Source organism: Podarcis tiliguerta (genome assembly GCF_965153285.1).
Source record: "Podarcis tiliguerta genome assembly, chromosome: 2".
Classification (NCBI taxonomy): domain Eukaryota; kingdom Metazoa; phylum Chordata; class Lepidosauria; order Squamata; family Lacertidae; genus Podarcis; species Podarcis tiliguerta.
Window position 1 is genome coordinate 91,598 of NC_139535.1, and position 24,383 is coordinate 115,980.

Sequence of the window (24,383 nt, forward strand, 5' to 3'; positions counted from 1 at the left end):
CGCCCCCTCTTTGCCGCGGGCCTCCAGCGCCCCCTGCTGGCCCGCTGCCAAACTCCAGCGGCGCCCCCTCGCCCGCGCGACCCCGAGTGACCCTGCCCGGGCCGAGGGGCCCCAGGCGCCCCCGGACCCAGAGATGGGGGGAGAGACGCGCAGAGCCAAGGCTTGGGGGTTTCTACTCCGGGGCGCAAGGGGGGGGGGGTCTGCAGACGGGGCCTTTTCCATGGGGGGGGGGCGCAGGGAGTTTTGGCTTCCCCGCCTCGCGCTCTCGCGGGCCGGGCGCGCCGCGGCCCCTGCTGGCCGGGGTCCCGGGCCCTCGCCCGCCCGCCCTGCCCGTCCCTTCCCGGCTCTCCCGCGAGCGGCTGCTGACAGGCGAGCCCGTCTCCTAGCAACGGCTCGGCATGCTGCGGGGAGCGAGCGAGCGGGCGAGGCGGCGGCGGCGGGCACCGAGCGGGCGAGGAGCAGGCAGGCGCACGAGCGGGCCAGCTGCGCCGCCGCCGCCGCCGCCGGGTGCCAGGGGGACCTCGGCCCGGCGGGCTGGCTGGGGGCGCTGGTCCGGCCGCATGGCCAGCTAGGCTGGGGCCCGGCGGCCCCCCGATGGGCCGGGGGCAGGAGGAGGAGACGGAGACGGAGCCCTAGCGGCCCGGAGGCCCCTCTGGCGCGCAGGTAAGGGCCGGAGGCTCCGCCGCGGGGGGGGGGGGGCGGCGCTGCGCGGGCGGAGGAGGCAGCCGATCGGGGGGGGGGGAGCAGCGCGCCCCCGCGTCTCTGCCCCAACGAGCGAGTGGATGAGGGCGGCGGGCGGGCAAGCGCGCCCCCGGCGAGGGCATGCGAGGTTGCGCCGGGGCGCTGGGCTGACGGAGGCCGATCCTACGGAACCTGGCACCGGGGAGAGAAGATGGGGCTCCGCCTGCGCTGGCTCGCCTCTCCCGCTTCCCGGGGAGGGGGTCGCCGCTTGCCTGCGTCGTGCGTGCGTGGCGGGGGAGGGGGGGACAGGCAGCCCCCCTCCCCTGGCACCCGGGCAGGCTGCCACCGAAGATGCTGCCATCACTGCTGCCCCCGCTTCTGGAGCGCAGCGCCTCCCTGACCCGTCTGGAGGACCTCGGGAGAGCCCAGGGGCAGAGGTGGCAGCCGAGTCAGTTGCCCAAGGGGGCTCCTCCCAGCCCAGCCAGGTGAACCCCCAAAGGGAAGCCGGCAAGGCCTGAGAGCAGCAGCTCCCCCACCTCTCTTCCTCTCCCCGCCATGCCAGTTCCTCCCTGGGGTGCCTCAGGGTGGGCCTGAACTGCTCCCAAAGGCTGGAGGTCCCAGCGGCAAGAGCGCTTCTGAGCATGCCCTCCCAGCCCCATGGCAGCCTGCACAAGACCGGGGTGCAGGTGAGCTGAGGGGCAGCAGCTGAGCATCTCCCCCCCCCCCATGGGCAGGTGCCACAACCCTGTCCATCTGGCTCCGCAGAGGCTCACCTGGAAGCTGCTGGCTGGCTTTGCCTCCCCCCAGCCCCTGAAGGCAGACCAGCAAGCCAAGAGGGGGAAACCCCAGCAGACCCAAGACCCCCCTTGCCGGCAGGGTTCCTGTGGCTTCCCCTCCTTTCCCTCATGCTGCCTTTCAGCCACTACAAGAGCCACATGGGGGGGGGGCTGGCACCCCATGGCAGGAATGGGCACCCATAGGAGACCTGGGGGTGGGCTTTGCTTAGAGGGAACCCAGCGATGGTTTTTGAAATGTGTGTGTTGGGGTAGGGGAGGAGATGTTGCCTCAAAAGACCCCCCCCCACGTGGTTCCTCCTTGGGGCTGGACATGGGGGGGGGGGCCACCAGGCAGAAGAGCTGCTCTGTGGTTCCCTCTCTGGACAGCCCAGCCCAGTGGGAAGGGCTCTGACCCTCCGGCCACAGACACCCCTCCCTCCCCCAGAAGCTGCTCTCCCTGGTCTGGCCTGGGAAGCTGAGCAGGGTGAGGCCTGCTCCATCCTTGGATGGGGGGCCTTTTGGGAAGACGGGGGGGGGGCACTGGCAGCTGGGAGAGGCCTCCTGAGCTGGAGGGACCAGTGGCCTCACTCTGCAGGAGGCAGCTGCTCCCCCCAGTTCTTTTTCAAGCTGCCTTGACCCAGATGTGGGGTGGGTGGAGGGGGGCCTGTGCCCCAGAGCCTGGAGAGGGGGCCTGGGAGCACCGGCCAAGTTGGACGAGTGGCTGGCTGGGGGTGGCAGCAAAGACAGATGGCTCACCCACGGAGGGGGAGGAGGAGGCGCAGATCCCTCGCTCTGTGTGCTTGGGGGAGGGCAATGGGCACAGCCCCTCCCCGGTTGGGGTTCAGGCAGCAGTCACCTTCTGCTACTGGGGCATCAGTGGGCAGGGGGAGGACCCCCAGGCCGGGGGGGGGGCAGAGGGAAGTGCTGATGCTGGGAGGAAGGGGCCAGGGATGGCTCCACCCCCCCCCACTGGGCCTGGTTTGGCGGCTCTTCATCAGCCACAGGCCCCCCTTCTCCCCCCCCCGCTCAACTGCCCCCAGAGCAGGAAGGCTGGCTTGGTTTGGAAAGTCCTCCCTGGGGGTGGGGGGCTTTCTGCCCCATGGACGCTGCCCTTTCCTCTCCCCACCTCAGTCACAAGCTTGGCCTTGGCTGAGCCATGGGGCAGGTGAGCTGCCTCCTGGGCTCCTCCTGCCCTGTGAGCCCCTTGCAGGCAGGGAGAAGCAGCCAGGCATCCCCTTCTCTGGCCCAAGAGGCAGCTTAGGAGGAACCCCAGGGGCCGCCCCAAAAGCCCCGGCCTCTGCTTCTGACCACCCTGATCAAGCCCAACCACCTGCCCACCAGGCAAGGCAGAGACAGAGGCACTGGTCTTGTGGGAGGCTGGTGGCTCCGGGCGGCTGCTGGGTCTGCGTTCGGGTCCCGCTTCCTCCTGGGTGGCCTCTCTGGGAAGAGCAGGAGGCTGGTCCAGCTCCAGCTGCTTTGGGGCTCTTCCTAGCTGATTGGCGCCTGCTCTCGCTCACTGCGCCCCCCCCCCATTACTCCCAGCCTGCCTGTCAAGCGCTCATCACCCCCACCCCGTCCTGTCAGCATGGCAAGCTGCTTCCGAGCAGATGTGCCTAAATGGGGGGGGGGGAGGCTGCAAGATCTGGCTGCTCAGCAGATGTGCCAAAGAGCACCCCCACTTGACTGACGGCTCACATTCCAGCAGCCCTTCTGGGCTGGGGGCTCCTTGCCCCGGCCCCCTCTCTGGGCTCCTGTGCCCTGACCCGGTCAGGCCTTGCGCTGAGTGACAGCTCCGTGTGAGTGACGGAGGGAGGAGCACCCCTGAGATGCGCTGCCAGGTCCAGCTGCTGCAGCCCGAAACTGCGGAGGTTGCAGAGCTGGGAAGTTCAGGAAAAGAGCAGCCCAAACAGTGGAGGGGATGGAGGGGCTGCTCTGTGAAGGAAGGTGGCTGCCTCCTGTGGGAGGGAGTTCCAGAGGCCAACTGTGGGCTGCATGAAGCGTTCTGCTTTCTGGGAAGCTCACAAGTTCTAATGCTAGGAGAGAGGGAGGAAGACTTCTGCCTCTCCACTCTTCTCATACGTGGATAAACTTCTGCCGTGGTGCCTCTGGCTCGCCTCTTCCCTAAACCAGAAAGTCCCTTTCTTCACTTTGGGGGTCCTTTCCTGAGCCTTTTCCAGCTCCGCAAGAGGCGGCCAGACAGGGACACAGGGCTTCAGGTGTGGCTGCCCTATAGACTTGTAGAATGGCATCAACATTTTAGATTTTGTGGTGATTTATGTGGAAATTGTTTAGCTTGGTTTTCTATTTTTTATGTTTGATTTATTGTTTATGAGTACTTTTGTTACGTTGCAGTTATGTATTTCTTTACGTTATAAGCCGCCTTGAGCATGGTTTCAATTGTGGAAAAGTGACATAAATATACAGTTATGTATATATGTAGGGATATTGGCAGTTTTATTTTTAGTCACTTTCCCCAAAGACCCCTAGTGTGGCATTTGCCTTTTTCATGGCCTCCACACAACCTCTTCACCAAGGTCCCTGCTGTGACCCCAAGGTCTCGCTCCCGGGGGGCCGTCACCTCCCGTTCAGGAGTGTGTATGTGAAGTTAATATTCCCCCCCCCACACACATCACTTTGCTCTGAATTTATCCTGAATTGCCTTTGCCATTTTACCACCCATTCCCTCAGTTTGGAGAGGTCCTTTTGGAGCTCTTTGCAATCTCTTTTTGCTTTAACAACAATTTAGCGTCATCCACAAACTTGGCCACCTCACTGCTGGCTCCTAACTCTTGGTCACTGATGAGCAAGTTAAAAAGCTCAGGTTCTGATCCTTGGGGGACGCCCGTTTCTCTCCATTTGGAAAACATCCTGCAGCTAAACCGATTCCTGGTGCACAAGAGGACCTCTCCTCTTGTTCCTTGACTGCTCAGCTGACTCAGAAGTCTTTGGTGAGGAATTTGGTCCAGAGCTGTTTGAAAGTTCAAGTACACCGTCAGCCAGATCTCATAGAATCATAGAGTTGGAAGAGACCCCAAGGGCCATCGAGTCCAACCCCCTGCCAAGCAGGAAACACCATCAGAGCACTCCTGACCTATGGTTGTCAAGCCTCTGCTTAAAGACCTCCAAAGAAGGAGACTCCACCACACTCCTTGGCAGCAAATTCCACTGTCGAACAGCTCTTACTGTCAGGAAGTTCTTCCTAATGTTGAGGTGGAATCTTCCTTCTTGTAGTTTGGATCCTCTGTCTCAATGGCTGCTTTGTGAGATGGGACCTGCTCTTGCAGAAGCCAGGCTGGTGCTGCTTCTGCTTCTGGGCTCTTGCTTCTGTTACCTTTAACGCTGCTTTTCACTCGTTTTTGGCTGAGTGGCCTGTAATATCCCGGAACTGGCGTTCCTTTGACTCCTTTCCAGTCCTCGTCCTCCCTTGCTGAGGGGAGCTGTGTTGCCCTCAAGTCCTGCTGGCATCTGGGCCCCTTCTCTTTGGGGCGCCTGCTTGCCCACAGAGCGAAGAACGGGAGGCTGGGCGAGGCTGGACCTCCCTGGAGTTGCGCCTGTGTCTGGGGCAGGGACTGGGAAGTGGAGGAGCAAGAGAGGATAGCAGTGTCACAGGCAGCATCTCTAGGGCATTGCGAGGGGGGTAACGTTGGCAGCCCCAGGATGGGAAGGGCACTGCCTGCAAGCATCCCCCCACCTTCCATCAAAAAATCCCATGCCTCTTCTGAGATGGCAGAGTGCAGCATCAGCCCGGACCCCTGGGTCCTGTGGGGGGGGGGGTGTTTGGTGGGTGGTCTCTCAAATGCAGGTGGCAAGTGGCCGGGGGGGCGTAAATAGCCAGGCAGGCCTCTGTGCAGCTTTTGCTGCTATTTCCAGCTCTGACGCCAATTCTTTCTGCTATTTGAGGCTCCTGTGTGTCCCCCCCAGCCCCTCCTGAGGTGGAGGAGGAGCTGCCTCCGGCGTGCTTCTTCCCCCCCCCCCCAGCTGCTCATTCACAACCACCCAGCGCCACACATGCCAGGCGGTCCCTGGAGGCAGCACACAGGAGCCTCTTTCCGCCCCCCCCCCCCGATGCTGCCCCTGTCACCTATGGGGAGAAGAGGAAGCCCCCTTCTTCCAGGGCCAGAGCCGGGCTGGGGGAAGGGGCGCCCCCGCTTCTCCGTCAACCACATGCGGAGGCTGGGACGGTGCCCCCCATTTCGGCGGAGGGGGGCGCTGTCTGTGTCCTTCTGCTGTCGCCCCCCAGCCCTCCAAGAAGACCCTGCAGCCCCGCCGGCTCCCCCTCCCCCTCTGGCCTCCACTCTCCTCCACTGGCTCCCAGGGGGCACCCCCCACAGCAACAGGGGGGCACCCCCCGTGACGGCCGCCTCTCCTTTTGCAGAGCACCACGCTGCCCGGTCCCGTCGGAAGAGCGTCCCCGGAGGGAAGCAGTACAGCATCAACATGGACGCCCCACCCGCTCCGCCCTTCCGGCCCTCGGTGAGCAAAGACCCCCCACCCCCCTCGCCCCCCCGCCCCCGCCACACACCTCTGGGGGTCGTGCAACTGGAGGAGGAATCCTGGAATGGGAGAGTCAGAAGGGGAAGCCAAGGGCCATCTAGTCCCACCCCCCTGCCATCCAACTCCCTCCAGCGAAGGGGAGGCCACCCAATCATGGGAACGGCAGAATTGCAAGGGGCCCCTGAGGGTCATCGAGTCTGACCCATTGCAATGTGGGAATCCCCATGAAAGAATCCCTGACAGATGGCCAGGGAGGGATGCCTGGCCTGGGGGAGGGAGCCCCTCCCCGTGGGACCCTGCCCAGTTGTCCTGGCTGCCGCTCAGACCCAGGGGGGCAGGGCTGGAGCCAGAGCTAGGGCGGGGGGGGGGGAGAAAGGGGGCCCGGCACCCAAAGAAGCTGCCTTGCAAGTGCCCACCCCCAGCAAGATATGGGGTCACAGTACAGGAAGGGGGGGCAGCTGTGAAGATGCAAGGCTGACCAGCTCCCCCCATCTCTCCAAGTGGCATGAGGGACCGGGGGGGGGGGCTGGCTGCTCAGCCCCAGTGGGCCAGTGCAGGGACAGGCCCTTTTCCTCCCCAGGAAAGCAAGGAGGGAGGTGGGGGACATGCTGAGAGGTTTCTGGCTGTGGGGCAGTTGTCCAAGGCAACTCCCCTCTGACTCTGTCTCCCCCCGGCCTTTGGGGCCCCCCAGCAGCAGGGATTCCTCAGCCGGCGCCTGAAGAGCTCCATCAAGCGCACCAAGAGCCAGCCCAAGCTGGACCGCACCAGCAGCTTCCGCCAGATGCTGCCCCGCTTCCGCAGCGCCGACCATGACAGGTGAGGGGATGATGACGGCAACGAAGAGGGCCAGGGCTCCCCTCCACCCCCCAGAGGCTGGGCTGCCCCTCCCAGTGAGGAGCAGGTGGGGAGGCAGGTTGGGGTGCCCCATCCATCCCCTGCAGGTGGACGCCAGGCTCGTCTCCCCCCCAAAAAACCTTGCCACTGGGTTGCCCTCCTCCGCTGCACGCTCTCCACCCCGACCCCCAGACCCCCCTGCTGCTGCCCCCCCCCTCCCCACGGTGGTGGCTGCGCTTGGCTGCCTCCTTGGGAGGCTCATCCCTGGGTCCCCGCGTGTATTTTTAGCCTCCTCCCGGCCCCCCCCCCCCGCTCTGACGGCAGCCCCGACACGCTTGGGCTCTCTCTCGCTCTCCCTCCGCTTACGCCGCTCGGCTAAAAATATCCTCCTGGGGGCGGCAGCTCTGAGCAGAAATGCCACTGGGGAAGGGAGGGGGCCTCCCAGCAAGAGGAGCCAGCTCCCAGGCCTCCTCTCGCACCCGCTGCCCACAAGGGGAGCCCCAGAGGGGTCCTCTGAGAGGGCCGGGGGGCAGCTCTGTCCTCGGACCGAAGACACGGAGCTGGTGGGGGACCCCTTTGCCCCCCAGCTGCCTCTCTCCCTCCCAGAGGCTTCCCTGGATGAGAGAGAAGGAGCTGTGGGGCAGAGTGGGGGGCCGTCCCCCCATCCCGGGAACCTCCTCTTCCTCTCCCCCCCCGTGTCCGGGGCTGATGCTGCCCGCCTCTCCTCTGACGCTGCTCTCCATCTCTCTCTCTCTCTCTCTTTCTCTCCTCCGCCTTGACCCCGTTCCAGGCTGGGACCCCCCTGGCAGCCGCAGAAATGTCCCCCTGGGGGGCAGACGCCAGGTACCCCACCTGAGGGTGGGCTTTGCCCCAGCCGCCACCGGCACCTCCCTCCTGCCCCCTCACTCCCCTCCCCACCCCCTAGGAGCAGCCTCACGTGCGCCCCTCCTTCAGGCTCCCTGGCCCCCCTGGACCCGCCTCCCTCTGCTCCCCCCGCACTCCGGACGCGGCCTCCGCACCCCCGCCTGCCCCCCACCCACCCCCTTCCCGCCTGACCTCTCCCTTTGCCCCTCGCAGGGCCCGCCTCATGCAGAGCTTCAAGGAGTCCCACTCCCACGAGTCCCTGCTCAGCCCCAGCAGCGCCGCCGAGGCCCTGGAGCTCAACCTGGACGAGGACTCCATCATCAAGCCCGTCCACAGCAGCATCCTGGGCCAGGAGTTCTGCTTTGAGGTACGGGGGGGGGGGCAAGAGGAGGGAGGGAGGGAGGGTGCCTGGGCACGTGCAGAGCGCAGATGACCCCTGCCCTTCTGCCCCCTCCAGGTCACCACGGCCTCGGGCACCAAGTGCTTTGCCTGCCGGTCGGCCGCTGAGCGGGACAAGTGGATCGAGAACCTGCAGAGGGCCGTCAAGCCCAACAAGGTAGGCCCCACAACCCCCCCCCCGTTGGCCCTTGGCTGCCCCCTGGCGCCTGCCAGCCCTCGCCATTGGCTTGAGAGCCTGCTCCTCTTCCCCGTCCCTGATCCCACCAGAAGCTCTCAGGTGGGCAGGGAGCCAGTCAGCCCCCACTTCCTCCCGTGAGGTCACTTCCTTTGCACCTGCTTTGCTCTGGGATGGGGGTCCTCCCCTTGCTTTGCCCCATGGCGCTACAAATGATAGGGGGGCTCTCCCGCTATTCCCAGAAACTGATATTGAGAGGCAGGCGGGCTCCGGTGTGGCTGTCCGTCATCAGTAGCCTTATTCTCCTCTCTGAACCTGTCTTTTCCTCTTTCAAAGCCATCCTGTGGGAGGGAGTTTCACAGTTTAACTAGGCGCTGCCCAAAGAAGCACTTTCTTTTATCTGTCCTGAATCTCACTTCCTGGGGCTTCGTTGGATGTCCACAAATTCCAGTGTCACGAGGGAGGGAGGAAAGCTTTCTCTCCACTCTCTCCAAAGTCCCCAGAGCTGCAGCCTTTTCTCACGGGAGAATAAATCTGCCCCCTCCCCAAAACCGCAGAAACAATAATTCCCCACAGCGCATTGCAGGCAGGGCAGCAGAGCTTTCCCCCCCGCTTTTGGGGGCTGGCGTGAGGAAGGGCATCTTCAGCCACAGAGGCTGTCCCAGAAGCACTTCTTTGGAGAGGCAGTTCCACATTCTTGGGGTCGCCACGGAGAAGTCCCCCTCGTGAACCACAAGCAGGCCCCAAACCGTGGCAGGCGTCCTCCTTCTTGCCGATCTTGTTTGGGGCATCCCTGTTTCACTCCCAGATGGAGAGGACCAGCCCAGCTCAGCACCCCGGGCTCTGTGTGTGTGTGTGTGTGTGTGTGTGTGTGTGTGTGTGCCAGCTCCCTGGCAGAGCATGGCAGGGATTGGGTCTGGCGTCTGAGAGCTGCATTTGTTCCCCGGGAGGCAACTTGCTTTTCTGCAGACCTTCCTCTTCATCTCTGACTTGTGCAGCTCTTCTGTTGGGACCCGGGTTTCCTGGGGCCATCTGTTTCCACCCTGCTCCATTTGGGCCAGGGGCACAGAGGGCCAGTAGTGGTGAAGGAAGGGCCACCTCCGGCCCCGGAACAGACCAGGCTCCACTAGCTGCCTCCAAGCGGTGCTGTCTCAGCCTTGAAATTTCAAAGAGAATGACTGTGGTTCGGAAACAATGATTCGCAGCAGAGAGCTAGAAGCCCAAGATGTGGCAACGGAAGCTGCAACTTGTTTTCTCCTGCTCTGGAGGGTTGGATTCGAACCACTGGCCTCAAGTTACAAGAAAGGAGATTCTGACCGAAACATCAGGAAGAACTTTCTGACAGCAAGAGCTATTTGATAGTGGAAGGGTCTCCCTCCGGAGGTGGCGGACTCTCCTTCCTTGGAGGCTTCAGAGCAGAGGTTGGACGGCCGCCTGTCATGGATGCTGGAGCTGAGATTCCCGTATCTCACGGGGTTGGGCTAGATGACCCTTGAGGTCCCTTCCAACTCCATGATTCTCTGGGAGCCAGAGTCAACCGGGCCATCTTTCTCTTAAGTTCCATACATCTCTCTCTGGTTCTGCTTTGCCCTGCTGCTTTCCCCAAAAAACTTACTCTTTAGGGCTAAATCAGACTAGGCAACAAACCACGGAAAACGTGGTTGCTGTTTGTTCCATTTCATGGGGGAAAGTGGCTGGGCAAGCAGAGTTGTGGGTGAGGCCTCCCTGTCTCGCTCTCGCTCTCGCTCTCTCCTGCCTTGAACTGGGCCACTTATAGCAGCAGCGCCTGTCACTTCTTGGTTAGCCGGGTAAGCTGAAGTGGCAGCTTTTTCCAGGTCAGGCCACTTTGCAACGAGGAGCCGCTCCTCCTCCTCCTCCTCTCCTGGGGTTGGAAAATGGTCTTTTTTTCTGGCTTTCCTCCCCATTTGCTCTGTGTCCAGGCTGCAGGTATCTTGGCTGGCAGGACAGGGATGATTTTGTTGTTGTGAACTGGGTTGCTCTGCCAGCCGCAGGTTCCTCTGGGACGCCAAAGCGAGCAAAGGGCTCTCCTTCCTTGGAGGTTTACAAGCAGAGGCCGAGCGATGCTTTAGTTGTGATTCCTGCATTGCAGGGGGTTGGACTAGATGACCCTGGGGTCCCTTCCGACTCTACGATTCTGCGCTTCTGGGAAAGGGCTTTTTCACTTCCGGTGGCGATGTCAGCTGTTGGCCTCTTCTCAGGAAGTGTCCCACGATGAAAGGTTCCCCTTCTTGTCTTTTCCTTATTTATATTCATTACATTTATATCCTCATCACAAGATCTCAGGGCGGCTGCAGGGTATGACGTTGGCTGTGAGCTCATCCCCAAGAACGGAGGCCAGGGCTCTGGCCGGCTGCCTTGGTGACTGAAGTCTGAGGATTTCTTTTGGTTGAGTCCCATCGGGGAAAAGGCAGGGGATAGATAGATAGAGAGATAGACAGATAGATAGATAGATAGATAGATAGATAGATGAATACATCCGCCAAGGCCTCTCAGTTCACCCAATCTGGAAGCATGGCAGAGCCAACTGGGCCATCAGCACCATGTGAGATTCTCTGGGCGCGATTCAGCCGCTCAGATCTCATGAAGCACCTTCTCAGATATTGGAAGAAGACTGCAGAGCAGGAGCTGTTTATCTATCTGTGGAACTCCCTCTCACAGTGATGGCCACCAACTTGGATGGATTTCAGAAGTTGTTGGCGTCCATCTGTCTTGGGAGGCAATGGAGGGGTGCACCTGGGGGGGTCAAACTCGAACTGTTGGGAGGTTACAGCACCTGCTGGGGCTGGAGCGGACGAAGGCATCCGCTTACGCTGCTGCGGAGGCACCACGGCGTTTTCTCTCTCTGTGCTCCTCCTTCCTCTGGTCCCCGCTGTCAATGCACAACCTGCCTGCCCGTCTCCAGGCCCAGCGGGGTCGATGCTGCCAGCCTTCGTCTCACATTTGCAGAGAACTTTGTAGAACAGCTCCCCATGGAGCCTGTCCTTGGGGATCCTGCCATCTTCCATTCTGTGGACATGAGCAAGCCGGCTTGAAAGAGGATCAGACCAATTCACAGAGGAGAAGGCCATCAGATGGCTACTAGCCACGCAGGCGATGCTCTCGGCCTCGCCAGCCAGAGGCAGCCGGGCTTCAAATACCAGTTGCTGGGAACCGCGGGAGAGGAGGCGGCTCTTGCTTTCAGATTCTGCTTGCTAACTTTGCACAGTTCATCCACACTTGGCCTGATCCAGAGGGAGTTATGCTTTTAAGGTCCCAAGGCCGATTACAGCAATCAGAACGCACACAATGTTGGGAGCAGTTTAAAGCAATCACAGAAATAAGGTGGGTCCCAAAAGCATAACACCTCCAGCATCCTCTGGAAGCTGTGCAGTGAGGGGGTGCCCTCGGGGGGGGGGTGGATTTCCACAGCTGAGAGGTCACCACCAAGAAGGCCCTCTCCTGGGCTGCCCTCCCCCCAGCCTCTGAGGGCAGAGGAAAGCAAGAGGGAGGCCCCTTCTGCCAAAGGGGTCTCAAGGGAAGGAGGAAGGCGCCTTTTGGAGATTTGGAGCTTGAGCCATTTCAGGCTTGGAGTGCTAATGTGAACACCTTGAATTAGGCTCACAAACCAGCCAGCCCCCAGCCCTCCTGCTTCTGCTGTGGGGCCTTAGGCCGGGGCCAGGACTGGGTTGGAACTCATCCTTATCTCTGATCCAAATCTTTCCCTTCTATTTCGTCTGTGAGGCATCTGACAAAAAGTACATACATGGATGTGGGGTGAAAGAGTGACTGCAGTACACTGTAAGCAAGTGTAAAGCAAACTTTGGAGCAAAAAATAATAATCTTAATTTCAAGTACAAGCTCCTGGGGTCTGAATGGGAGGTGATGGCCCAGGAGTGAACCCTTGGGGTCACAGAAACCTGTGGAAAAGACAAATCCCATGCTAGAGATCCTTAGGAAAGTGGCTGAAAATAAACTGCCCAAATTCAGGCATACATATATAATCTTAGTTGTATGCCACCTTTCCATAATTGAAACCATGCTCAAGGCAGCTTACAGCATAGAAAAAAACACATAATTGCAACGTAACAAAAATAGTCATAAACATCAAGAAAAACACAACCAAAGGGAACAATTTCCACATAGATCATAACAACATCCAAACTAAAGATGCCAACAAGACCCCTCTAACTGATACCTCAGCCCAAAAGCCTGTTCAGCAGCCTCTGCATTTGTAGCTGGAGTCATTCAGGGCCCTCCCAGGCCAGGTGGGTGAAGGCCTGCAAGGTCTTCCAGGACTCCCGGCCAAGAAAACGAAGTTCATGGAGTGTTGTAGTGTTGGAAGAGCCATCTAGTTCCACCGCTGGCAGCACATAAGTATCTGTGAAAGGGTTTGCATGCCCAATACTCCCCCCGCCAGGCACTCCTTTCTTGGTGGGCGAGAGTGTTGGAGCAGAAGGCAACAGGCCCCCATCCTGAACCACGCGGGGCAGTCATGGTAGGATTCCAGTGTCCAGTTCAAGAAGGACACTGACAAACTGGAACGTGTCCAGAGGAGGGCAACCAAAATGGTCAAAGGCCTGGAAACGATGCCTTATGAGGAACGGCTAAGGGAGCTGGGCATGTTTAGCCTGGAGAAGAGGTTAAGGGGTGATATGATAGCCATGTTCAAATATATAAAAGGATGTCACATAGAGGAGGGAGAAAGGTTGTTTTCTGCTGCTCCAGAGAAGCGGACACGGGGCAATGGATCCAAACTACAAGAAAGAAGATTCCACCTAAACATTAGGAAGAACTTCCTGACAGTAAGAGCCGTTCTACAGTGGAATTTGCTGCCAAGGAGTGTGGTGGAGTCTCCTTCTTTGGAGGTCTTTAAGCAGAGGCTTGACAACCATATGTCAGGAGTGCTCTGATGGTGTTTCCTGCTTGGCAGGGGGTTGGACTCGATGGCCCTTGTGGTCTCTTCCAACTCTATGATTCTATGATTCCACACCCGTCCAACTTCTGGAGAAACTGGGGCTTCTCTCTGCGTAAAGGTGACCTCCTGACCTGGTCCTCACAACCAGAATGTGGTGGATTTTGGTAAGCAGGTTTTGTGGTTGCACCTCTTCGGAAAGCACCCCAGTTCTGTCGTGTTGGTTGCTGCTTTCAGCTCTCTGCCAGGGTTTCCCTTTCCTGAGCATAGCTTTTGTCCCACCTTGGGAGTTTTATTTGTCCCAAGAAATCTGTTCTGCACTCCTCAAAAGCGCCTTTCTCCTTGTTTCTCTTGAGCCCAGAGTCCCGGTGTTTTGTCAGGCTCTCCCATTCACGTACCGTAGATTAGGCTGTCATCCATGGAGACAGGGACTCCTTTCATGTCCCCAAGGAGTTCAGTCATCTTCCTTTGAAAAGCCTGGGGAGCACGCCTGATTCCAAACGGAAAGTGCCAAACAGAACCTCCCGCCAGGCGTGACGAGAGCCATCCGTGTAGGGCTCTGGCTTGCCTCGGGTGTTTGCCAGAAGCTGCTTGGAGGAAACGCTTTGGCTCCAGCCGCTGTCGGGAGCAGGTCCTCTGGCATTGGGATGGCACATTCTTCCCCGACAACTGCTTTGCTAGACTTTTAAGGGTCTGACAGATGCACTCCCCCCCCCCCCCGTTGGCGCTGTTACACACCAGGCAAGAGGTTTGGAGGTCTCCTTTCTCGCCGCATTTCCACCTTGTGGAGCCAGGGATTCTGTGGGGTGCTTGTGCCCTCCAGAGTTTGGCACCTGGTCATAAAACAAGATCCCCAACATCATCTGAGACCTGCTGGTATAGGGTGGTATTTAAATTCAATCAATCATCGTCGTCGTCTATCATACCTGTGTCTTCCTGTTTCTGTCACAGAACGTAGGATTGGAGAAAGCTGCCTTAATCTGAGTCTGAGCCTTGGTTCCTTTGATGCAGCAGGGACTCGGCCTTTCAGAAAGGGAGCCGGTATCCTAAAGACTCAGAGCCTGTATCCTATATCCTCCAGGAAGGCAACCAGCTTGCACTTGCTGCAGGTGTCATTTTGCACCTTCTCAGGCAGGAAGCCAAACATAGCCCAGGTGTGGCAGGTCACTGCAGCAGGTCCCTCGCCCTCCCCGCTCTTGGTCCTCTGCACACCGTGAGGCAGCACTCTGGGTCTTCCCCTCAAAACACCCTCAGAAACGCCCCCGTTTACAAGTTTTGATCACAAGGTCTCAGAAGCTGCAATATCAGCTAAGCAGAATTGCTGCTGGCTGCTGGCTCCTTCCACAAGTCTCCCCCAGCTCTTTATTCTCTTGATTTGGACAAGACTTCCATTTTTTGGAGGAGTCCTTCTTGCCTCTTTGGCTCTGCTCTTTAACGGTGCTGGTGTCCTCTTGGCCCTCAGGTCCAGAACGTGCGCTGGATCTGTGGCACCTTAAGCAGCTCCCCCAGATTCTGATCTGACCCCCTTAACGTTGCCTTTCAGCTTTCTTCTTTCTCAATCCTCTCTTTTTGGGGACTTTTTTTATTTCAAAGTCAAATGTGGTGAGCATTGGATTTTCTTGTCCATTGTCCATTTAGAGCGCTGTGTTCACCATTCCCAGTGAGTTCAGGAACACTTAGATACTGTTCCAGGTCCTGGGCATCACTTGGGGGGGGGATGTCCAAGTCGTTTGCCTAGACAAAAAGGCCCCGTCCCTTGTGGCTGTTCCTCAGAAGGGAGTCAGTTCCAGCTGCTTGGAGGTGTCTGGTTGCTCTTGTTTGATCCTTTTGGAGACGAGGCTACTAAAACCACTCAGAGTGCTGCAAGTGCAGCTAGCCCATTAGACAGAGACCACCCTCTCCTTGTTGGAGAGAGAGGCTTGGAAGAGACTCTTCCTCTCCCCTAGCAGACTTGGCACAATTGTTCCAAGGACATTAAAACCTTGTTAGACTCGTATCTGCCACCATCCGCTTTTAAATAAGCATTCCCCACAAAACAAACTTAGGCTAGAATAAATCATGGGCAATTAGCTTTGCAAATAAATTAAGAGTTTCAGAAGTTGCAGCAAGCAAGTCTCCTACTATTGGCAGTACAGTAAAGAATAAAATCTTTCCAAATGACCTAAAAAACACCTTGTTTTCCTTAAAAATAGGATCATGCAATCTTTGGGTTAGCAAAGTTGCAGGCTGTGAAAATCTCATTTTAGAGAGATTTTCCATTCACATGGTTTTTCTTGCAACTGGGAACAATTCCACATGGCTCCTTTCTTTGAGGAAGATGGAGGGTATGGAAAGGAAAACGTGCTGGAAGTCTGCGGACTCCGTCCACCCTGGCAGCAGAGCTCAGGGCTTATCCCTTTCAGGCATTCAAGTCTGAGTCAGGAACAGTGCATGACCACAAGCTTGACGGCTCACGCCAGTGGCCCACTTAGTCCCGCATCCTGTTCTCACAGTGGCCACCCAGACACCCAGAAGCAGGATCCGAGCACAAGCTGATTAGTTTATTTCAGCGCTGCCTAAAGAAGGACTTCCTGTTAACTGTCCTGAATCTTCCGACATTCGGCTTCCTTGGATATCCAGGTTCAACCCCAAGGGAGGCAGGGCTGGGCCAGTCACTCCCAGGGGCCAGCAGCCTCCCCTGAAACCCCAAGGGGGATCTATTGCAAGGCCTCTGCCTCCTTCATGATCTGGAGTCGGCGGTGACCCGGGGTCTCTGCCTGCGCTCTAGGGGACGTGCCTCCTGCCTGCCCTCCCCCTTGCCTGACCCCCGCCTTCTCTGCCCCTGCCCAGGACAACAGCCGCCGCGTGGACAACGTCCTGAAGCTGTGGATCATCGAGGCGCGGGACCTGCCCCCCAAGAAGCGCTACTACTGCGAGCTGTGCCTGGACGACATGCTGTACGCGCGGACCACCAGCAAGGTGCGGACAGACAACGTCTTCTGGGGGGAGCACTTTGAGTTCAACAACCTGCCGGCGGTGCGGACCATCCGGCTGCACCTCTACAAGGACACGGACAAGAAGCGGAAGAAGGACAAGAGCAACTACGTGGGCATGGTCAGCATCCCCATCGCCAGCGTGACGGGGAGGCACTTTGCCGAGCAGTGGTACCCGCTCAGCCAGCCCAGCGCCAGCAAGAGCAAGTCCGGCTGCTGCCCGGCCATCCGCGTCAAGAGCCGCTTCCAGACCATGAGCATCCTCCCCATGGAGCTCTACAAGGAGTTCGCCGAGTACGTCACCAACAACTACCGCATGCTCTGCGCCGTCCTGGAGCCCGTCCTCAGCGTCAAGAGCAAGGAGGAGGTGGCCTGCGCCCTGGTCCACATCCTCCAGAGCACCGGGAAGGCCAAGGTACCCCTCGGGGGGTCGGTGGGGGGCGGGCCTCAGGCAGGCAGGGAGGGAGGGTTCCATGGGCAGAGAGCCGCCTGCCCGCTAGCGCCCCCTCTGCCTCTCTCCCGGCAGGACTTCCTGTCCGACATGGCCATGACGGAGGTGGACCGCTTCATGGACCGGGAGCACCTCATCTTCCGGGAGAACACGCTGGCCACCAAAGCCATAGAGGAGTATCTCAAGCTGATTGGACAAAAATACCTCAAAGATGCGATTGGTGAGCGGGGGGCGGGTGGGGGGTTGGGGGGGAGGGGAGGGGAGGAAGCGTCCTTCCACCCTGGAGCAGGGTCTGAGTGTAGCGGGGGTTCTCCTGAGGAGGGCAGGCCTGAGCTGTGGAGGGGGGGGCCTCCAACTGGGGCATGTCTCCATGGAGGTGCTGCTGCCCCCCAGGCCCAGGCTCCTGACCGCTCCGCCTGCCCCGTCTCCCCACAGGCGAGTTCATCCGGGCCTTGTATGAGTCGGAGGAGAACTGTGAGGTGGACCCCATGAAGTGCTCAGCCTCCACCTTGGCAGACCACCAAGCCAACCTGCGCATGTGCTGCGAGCTGGCACTCTGCAAGGTCGTCAACTCTCATTGGTCAGTGCCGGGAGCGGGCAGGGCTGGTGGGTGGGCGGTGTGGCGGGGGGATCGTGGCGCCAGGGACTGGCAGTCCACAGGGGGGAGGGGCGTGGTCCTGCCCAGCCGCCCGCTCACCCTCTCCCTGCCCCTCCCCAGCGTGTTCCCGCGGGAGCTGAAGGAGGTCTTTGCGTCATGGAGGCTGCGCTGCGCCGAGCGGGGCAGGGAGGACATTGCCGACCGCCTGATCAGCGCCTCCCTCTTCCTGCGCTTCCTGTGCCCGGCCGTCATGTCCCCCAGCCTCTTTGGGCTCATGCAGGAGTACCCGGACGAGCAGACCTCCCGCACCCTCACCCTCATCGCCAAGGTCATCCAGAACCTGGCCAACTTCTCCAAGTGAGTGGCGGGGAGGCGGGGGGGGGGGGCGGCACGGACAAGCTGTGATGCGTGCAGTAGGCTCAGCAGGGCAAAGGCGTGGAAAGGGTTTGGGCTGCCCGCCCAGCCCCTGCCAGCCCAGCTCTGCCTCTGAGACCCAGGGCTCTTGGGGCTGCTTCCAGCACAGTTCAGCTGAGATGGGCACAGCAGGGCTAGTCTAGCTGATTTATTTATTTTGGGAAAATTTTGCACCACTAGATTGTAAAAAGAACCTCAGAACAGCTTATGAATAAAAGTTAGAAACAGCTATCTAAAACACTGAAGAAAAAAGGAAGCCACAAAGAGATGAAAGCAAGTGCCGCACAGCTGGTAGGCTGGTCCAAAGAAAAATGTTTTTAGCAGGTGCTGAAAAGAGGACAGTGAAATTGTCTTGCCTGAGTCAATAGGCAGCGAGTTCCAAAGTGTGGGTGCTGAGCATCCGTGGGGCCAGACCCCCTCGCAGGTGCCCCCAACAGGCTCCTCCTCCTGCTGGGCCTTCCCACAGGCCCCTTTTGAGGCGCTTCTCCCTGTGCCCCAGCTGAGGGAGGCGTGGAGCGGGTGACACAAGGCCTTTCTGGTGGTGACCCCCACCCCGCCTGCAGAGTGCTCTCAGGTTCTGTTTTGGTCCTTTCTTAGTGGGGTGGGAGCCAGCAGACCTGCCTTCTTAATGAGTTTCTATATGTGGTTCCCAGTTCTTACTCTCTTGTGGTTGGGCCACTTTAGCGAAAAAGGCATCTGACACTTGCTAATAATGCTGAGAACCTCATTATCCTACTGGGGGGCCCTAGGTTCTGCCCCCCCAATATCACTGTGCCCCCCGAAAAGTTCAGGTCCTGTAAGTGAAGCCCTCCTCCAAAAAAGAGCCATGTAGACACAGATACATGTGAAAATTCACTTAACACAAGGAATTTGTACCCAAACCTTGCTACCGTATTTTTCGTCCCATAGGACGCACCTAGTTTTTTGGGGGGGAAATAAAGGAAATTTTTTTCCCTTTATTTCCCCCCCAAAAGCAGGTCGGGGAAACTGAACCAGGTCGAGGAACAGCGGGATGGCGGCGCTGCGCCTCCCTGCTGTCCCCCGAGCTTGTGGGGCTGGCCGATGTCTGCCCGGCGTGAGTGGCGCTTTGCTTCTGGGCGGCAGGCTGCTATCCGCAGCGTGGGGAGCCCTGTGGGGAACTCCTGGAGGGCTCCCCACGCTGCGGATGTCTGCCCGGCGCGAGGGGCACTCTGCTTCAGGGCGCCCCTCGCGCCAGGCGGCAGGCTGCTATCCGCAGCGTGGGGAGCCCTGCGGGGAACTCCTGCAGGGCTGCCTAGGCTGCGGATGTGTTCCCGAAGCGCCGGGCGCTCTGCTTTCAGGGCGCCCGGCGCTCCGGGAAGCAGGCTGCTATCCGCAGCCTAGACATCCCTGTGGGACCTCCCACAGGGCTGCCTAGGCTGCGGATGTCTTCCTGAAGCCTGGAGAGCAAGAGGGGTCGGTGCACACCGACCCCTCTCGCTCTCCAAGCTTCAGCGAAAGCCTGCATTCACCCCATAGGACGCACCCAGATTTCCCCTTCATTTTTGGAGGGGGAAAAGTGCGTCCTGTGGGGCGAAAAATACGGTATATGCACTGCAGATTCAGATATCCAAACATCATTTTTTACTTCCTTGTTTGCCTTTTGCTGGTTGGCTGAGGAACGGAAAGGTTTCAGAGGGCTTTCCTGGGTTTATTTAGGCTTTGTGGGGCAGAAATTCCATGGCTGAGAACGCATTAGAAATGTTCGCATTAAAAATTGTGAACTTACTTTGCGAACCTCTGCCAGCCAGCAATTTCCACGTAACGCATTGTGTTTGGTAAAGGGGACCTGCGCACCTCTACTGTTAATGTGTTAAAACAGTGACCCCCCCTCCACTTTTCCATTCCCCAAAAGAGGGTGCCCTCAAAGCCAGGTCAGCCATGGGTGAGAGGGGCAAGGAATGCCTTTGACAAAGGTAAGTCTAAGTTTTACAATGGGTGTAAAACTTAAATAATAATGGGTGACTTTAGTGGAGTGATAGCATTAGAACATGATAAAATAAGCAAATGTGGCTAAGCTAAAGAAGGGAAACTACCAGAGACCTTATTCAAAATGGTGTAATCGATGGGCCTAACGGAGATACCCTTCATGGATCACTGCCTTGCCGTGGCGAAGGGGCTTGAATAACTCAGAGAAGCTATGAGCTATGCCGTGCAGGGCCACCCAAGATGGACAGGTCATAGTGGAGAGTTTTGACCAAAGGTGATCCACCTGGGGGAGGAACCGGCAAGCCACTCCAGTATCCCTGCCAAGAAAACTCCATTGACAAAGACAACAGGCATATAAAAGTTATGACGCTGGAAGTGGAGCCCCTCAGGTCGTAAGGCGTCTAACATGCTACTGAGGAAGAGCGGAGGACAAGGACAAGTAGATTCAGAGCTGATGAAGCAGCTGGGCTAAAGCCGAAAGGTCGCTCAGTTGCGGATATGTCTGGAAGTGAAAGGAAAGTCCAATGCTGTAAAGAAAAATATTGCATAGGAACCTGGAATGTAAGAACCATGAACCTGGGTAAGTTGGATGTGGTCAAAAATGAGATGGCAAGAATAAATATTGACATCCTGGGCATCAGTGAACTAAAATGGACGGGAATGGGCGAATTCAGTTCGTATGACCATCGTATCTACTACTATGGGCAAGAATCCTGTAAAAGAAATGGAGTGGCCCTCATAGTCAACAAAATAATGGCGAAAGCTGTACTGGGATGCAATCTCAAAAATGATAGAATGATCTCGATACCAATCCAAGGCAGACCTTTTAACATAACAATAATCCAAGTTTATGCACCAACCACTGGTGCTGAAGAAACTGAAATTGACCAATTCTATGAAGACTTACAACACCTTATAGAAATGACACCAAAGAAGGATGTTCTTCTCATTATAGGGGATTGGAATGCTAAAGTAGGGAGTCAAGAGATAAAAGGAACAACTGGCAAGTTTGGCCTTGGAGTTCAAAATGAAGCAGGCCAAAGGCTAATAGAGTTCTGCCAAGAGAACAAGCTGGTCATCACAAACACTCTTTTCCAACAACACAAGAGACGACTCTACACATGGACATCACGAGATGGGCAGCATCGAAATCAGATTGATTATATTCTCTGCAGCCAAAGATGGAGAAGCTCTATACAGTCAGCAAAAACAAGACCTGGAGCTGACTGTGGCTCAGATCATCAGCTTCTTATAGCAAAATTCAAGCTTAAACTGAAGAAAGTAGGAAAAACCACTGGGCTGGTAAGATACAATCTAAGTCAAATCCCTTATGAATACACAGTGGAAGTGAGGAACAGGTTTAAGGATTTAGAATTGCTGGACAGAGTGCCTGAAGAACTATGGATGGAGGCTCGAAACATTATACAGGAGGCAGCAACGAAAACCATCCCAATGAAAAGGAAATGCAAGAAAGCAAAGTGGCTGTCCAACGAGGCCTTACAAATAGCGGGGGAGAGAAGGCAAGCAAAATGCGAGGGAGATAGTGAAAGATACAGGAAATTGAATGCAGATTTCCAAAGAATAGCAAGGAGAGACAAGAAGGCCTTCTTAAACGAGCAATGTAAAGAAATAGAGGAAAACAATAGAATGGGAAAAACCAGAGATCTGTTCAAGAAAATTGGAGATATGAAAGGAACATTTCGTACAAAGATTACCATAATAAAAGACAAAAGTGGGAAGGACCTAACAGAAGCAGAAGACATCAAGAAGAGGTGGCAAGAATACACAGAGGAACTATACCAGAAAAAAATGGATGTCTCGTACACCCCAGGTAGTGTGGTTGCTGACCGTGAGCCAGACATCCTGGAAAGTGAAGCCAAATGGGCCTTAGAAAGCACTGCTAATAACAAGGCCAGTGGAAGTGACGGTATTCCAGCTGAACTATTTAAAATTTTAAAAGATGATGCTGTGAAGGTGCTACACTCAATATGCCAGCAAATTTGGAAAACTCAGCAGTGGCCAAAAGATTGGAGAAGATCAGTCTACATCCCAATTCCCAAGAAGGGCAGTGTCAAAGAATGCTCCAACTACCGCACAATTGCACTCATTTCACTCATTTTTAAGCAAGGTTATGCTTAAAATTTTACAAGGAAGGGTCAAGCAGTATGTGGATCGAGAACTCCCAGAAGTACAAGATGGATTTAGAAATGGCAGAGGAACCAGAGACCAAATTGCAAACATGCGCTGGATTATGGAGAAAGCTAGAGAGTTCCAGAAAGACATCTACTTCTGCTTCATTGACTATGCAAAAGCCTTTGACTGTGTCGACCACAGCAAACTATGGCAAGTTCTTCAAGAAATGGGAGTGCCTGAGAAATCTCTATGTGGGACAAGAAGCTACAGTTAGAACTGGATATGGAACAACTGATTGGTTCAAAATTGGGAAAGGAGTACGGCAAGGCTGTATATTGTCTCCCTGCTTATTTAACTTATATGCAGAATTCATCATGCGAAAGGCTGGGCTGGATGAATCCCAAACCGGAATTAAGATTGCTGGAAGAAATATCAACAACCTCAGATATGCAGATGACACAACCTTGATGGCAGAAAGTGAGGAGGAATTAAAGAAACTTTTATTGAGGGTGAAAGAGGAGAGCGCAAAATATGGTTTGAAGCTCAACATCAAAAAAACGAAGATCATGGCCAGTGGTCCCATCACCTCCTGGCAAATAGAAGGGGAAGAAATGGAGGTAGTGAGAGGTTTTACTTTCTTGGGCTCCATGATTACTGCAGATGGTGACAACAGTCATGAAATTAAAGGACGCCTGCTCCTTGGGAGAAAGGCGATGGCAAACCTGGACAGTGTCTTAAAAAGCAGAGACATCACCTTGCCAACAAAGGTCCGTATAGTTAAAGCCATGGTTTTCCCAGTAGTGATGTATGGAAGTGAGAGCTGGACCATAAAGAAGGCTGATCGCCGAAGAATTGATGCTTTTGAATTCTGGTGCTGGAGGAGACTCTTGAGAGTCCCATGGACTGCAAGAAGATCAAATGTATCCATTCTTCAGGAAATCAGCCCTGAGTGCTCACTGGAAGGACAGATCCTGAAGCTGAGGCTCCAATACTTTGGCCACCTCATGAGAAGACAAGACTCCCCCGAAAAGACCCTGATGTTGGGAAAGATTGAGAGCACAAGGAGAAGGGGACGACAGAGGACGAGATGGTGGGACAGTGTTCTTGAAGCGACCAACGTGAGTCTGGCCAAACTGCGGGAGGCAGTGGAAGACAGGAGTGCCTGCCGTGCTCTGCTCCATGGGGTCACGAAGAGTCGGACACGACTTAATGACTAAACAACAACGGAGATACAAAAATCATACAAAACATGAGTGTTGTGTTCCAAAAGCAAGAAAGGATTGGACCCTGAACCAATTCCAACGGTGGAGATAGAGACTGCAATTCAACAAGCAAAACTAAGCACAATATCCAGGACCTGATGGGTTCTCAGCTATGCACTACAAAACTTTTCAGGAAATCATAGTACTCCTGCTGAAGAAGTGATGGATGGAGCTTTAAAAGGTGAAAATATTCCAATGTCATGGGAAAATGTGTTTATAACACTAATCCCAACACAACATTTGGCTATACCTCACCCAAAAAACTTTAGGCCTATCTCTTTATTAAACAATCATTATAAATAAACTTGTATTATACTATAATCCTGGCCCAAAGGCTGAGAGAAATATTGAAGATACACAAAGATCAAACAGGCTTTTTGTCTGGCAGACGGATGAGGAGGAATGACAAAGAGGCAGTATTACTATTCCTGGATACAGAGAAGGTGCTCAGTAACATTTCATGGATGTTTATAGAGAAGGTTTTAGAAACATGGACTTGGGGGGGGTGGAATGAAAGCAATTTATCACAAACAAAGAGCAAACATACTTATTAATGGCAAAGTAATGAAAGAATGTAGTATACAGAAAGGGACAAGACAGGGCTGTCCGTTGTCCCCACTGTTAATTCATTTTGGTACTTGAAGTCCTTGCCAAGAAAATTCGTAGCGATTTGAGCAGGACAACGAAATTACAAACTTCAAGCATTTGTGGACGACATAGTTTTGACACTGGAAAATCCTTTGAAGAGCGTCCCAAAAGCTTTAGAAGCTATAACAAAATTTGGAAATCTTGCCAGATTCCATATTAATAAGGAAAAAACCAAATCGAAAAGCTTGTTCCTATACGCAACAGCAGTTGCAAGAATAGTTTATGCAAAAAGTTGGAAAGAGGCTATTCCGACAAGAGACTGCTAGTTACATAAATTAATAGAATTTGCTGAACTAGCGAGCATGACAACTAAAATAAGGCCTATAGATGGAAAGATAGATATGCTGAGTATTTAAAACAAAGCAGTATTAAAGTTAATTTGCAAGTCGGGTTGAGTTTGTGATCAGCAGCTGACAAAATAAGTAATCATGAAGGGAAGGGAAAAAGGAGGGAGGTGCAAAGGAGATTCAGTGATATCAATGAAAGAGAGGTTGGCAAGTCTGTATGGGATTTGATAGGATGGAAAATGTATAATATAAACTGAAAAATGAACAATACTTTAAAAAATGCCTCTGACTAATGTTGCCCTGTTTGCCAGTTTCAGCCTTCCCTAGGGCAGGGCGGGTCTCACCCTCTGTGGCCCGGCTGGGGGTGGAAGTGCCTCCGGGGGGCCAGGGGCTGCAGGAGGAGGAGAGCGGGGGCCACTTCTGGCTCAGCAGCGGTGCCTCCTGGCCGCTCCTGCTCAGCTCTTCCTGCTCCCCGTGGTTTGGGATCCCGTTCCCTGGAGACCCCAAGCCTGAAGCTGGGCCCCTTTCTGCCCTTG

General features: G+C 56.0%; 1 protein-coding gene across 9 annotated transcripts in view; it reads left to right on the forward strand.

Annotated features, from left to right (window-relative positions):
• Positions 1-24,383, forward strand: part of SYNGAP1 (synaptic Ras GTPase activating protein 1) — a 56,830-nt gene that overhangs the window by 19,526 nt on the left and 12,921 nt on the right. For 5 of the 9 annotated variants that reach the window (XR_014507519.1, XM_083424669.1, XM_083424672.1 and 2 more), the window contains exons 4-11: positions 5,833-5,930; positions 6,643-6,767; positions 7,863-8,016; positions 8,107-8,205; positions 15,965-16,522; positions 16,634-16,778; positions 16,994-17,138; positions 17,277-17,513. Coding sequence is in view for 8 of the 9 variants with exons in the window: in XM_083424669.1 (XP_083280795.1) it covers positions 5,833-5,930; positions 6,643-6,767; positions 7,863-8,016; positions 8,107-8,205; positions 15,965-16,522; positions 16,634-16,778; positions 16,994-17,138; positions 17,277-17,513 (1,561 nt within the window). In the remaining variant the exon portion in view is untranslated. Of the gene's footprint in view, positions 1-537; positions 664-5,832; positions 5,931-6,642; positions 6,768-7,862; positions 8,017-8,106; positions 8,206-15,964; positions 16,523-16,633; positions 16,779-16,993; positions 17,139-17,276; positions 17,514-24,383 lie in introns of those variants that run through there. The other 4 variants (XM_083424670.1, XM_083424676.1, XM_083424674.1 and 1 more) reach the window with 3 other exon arrangements.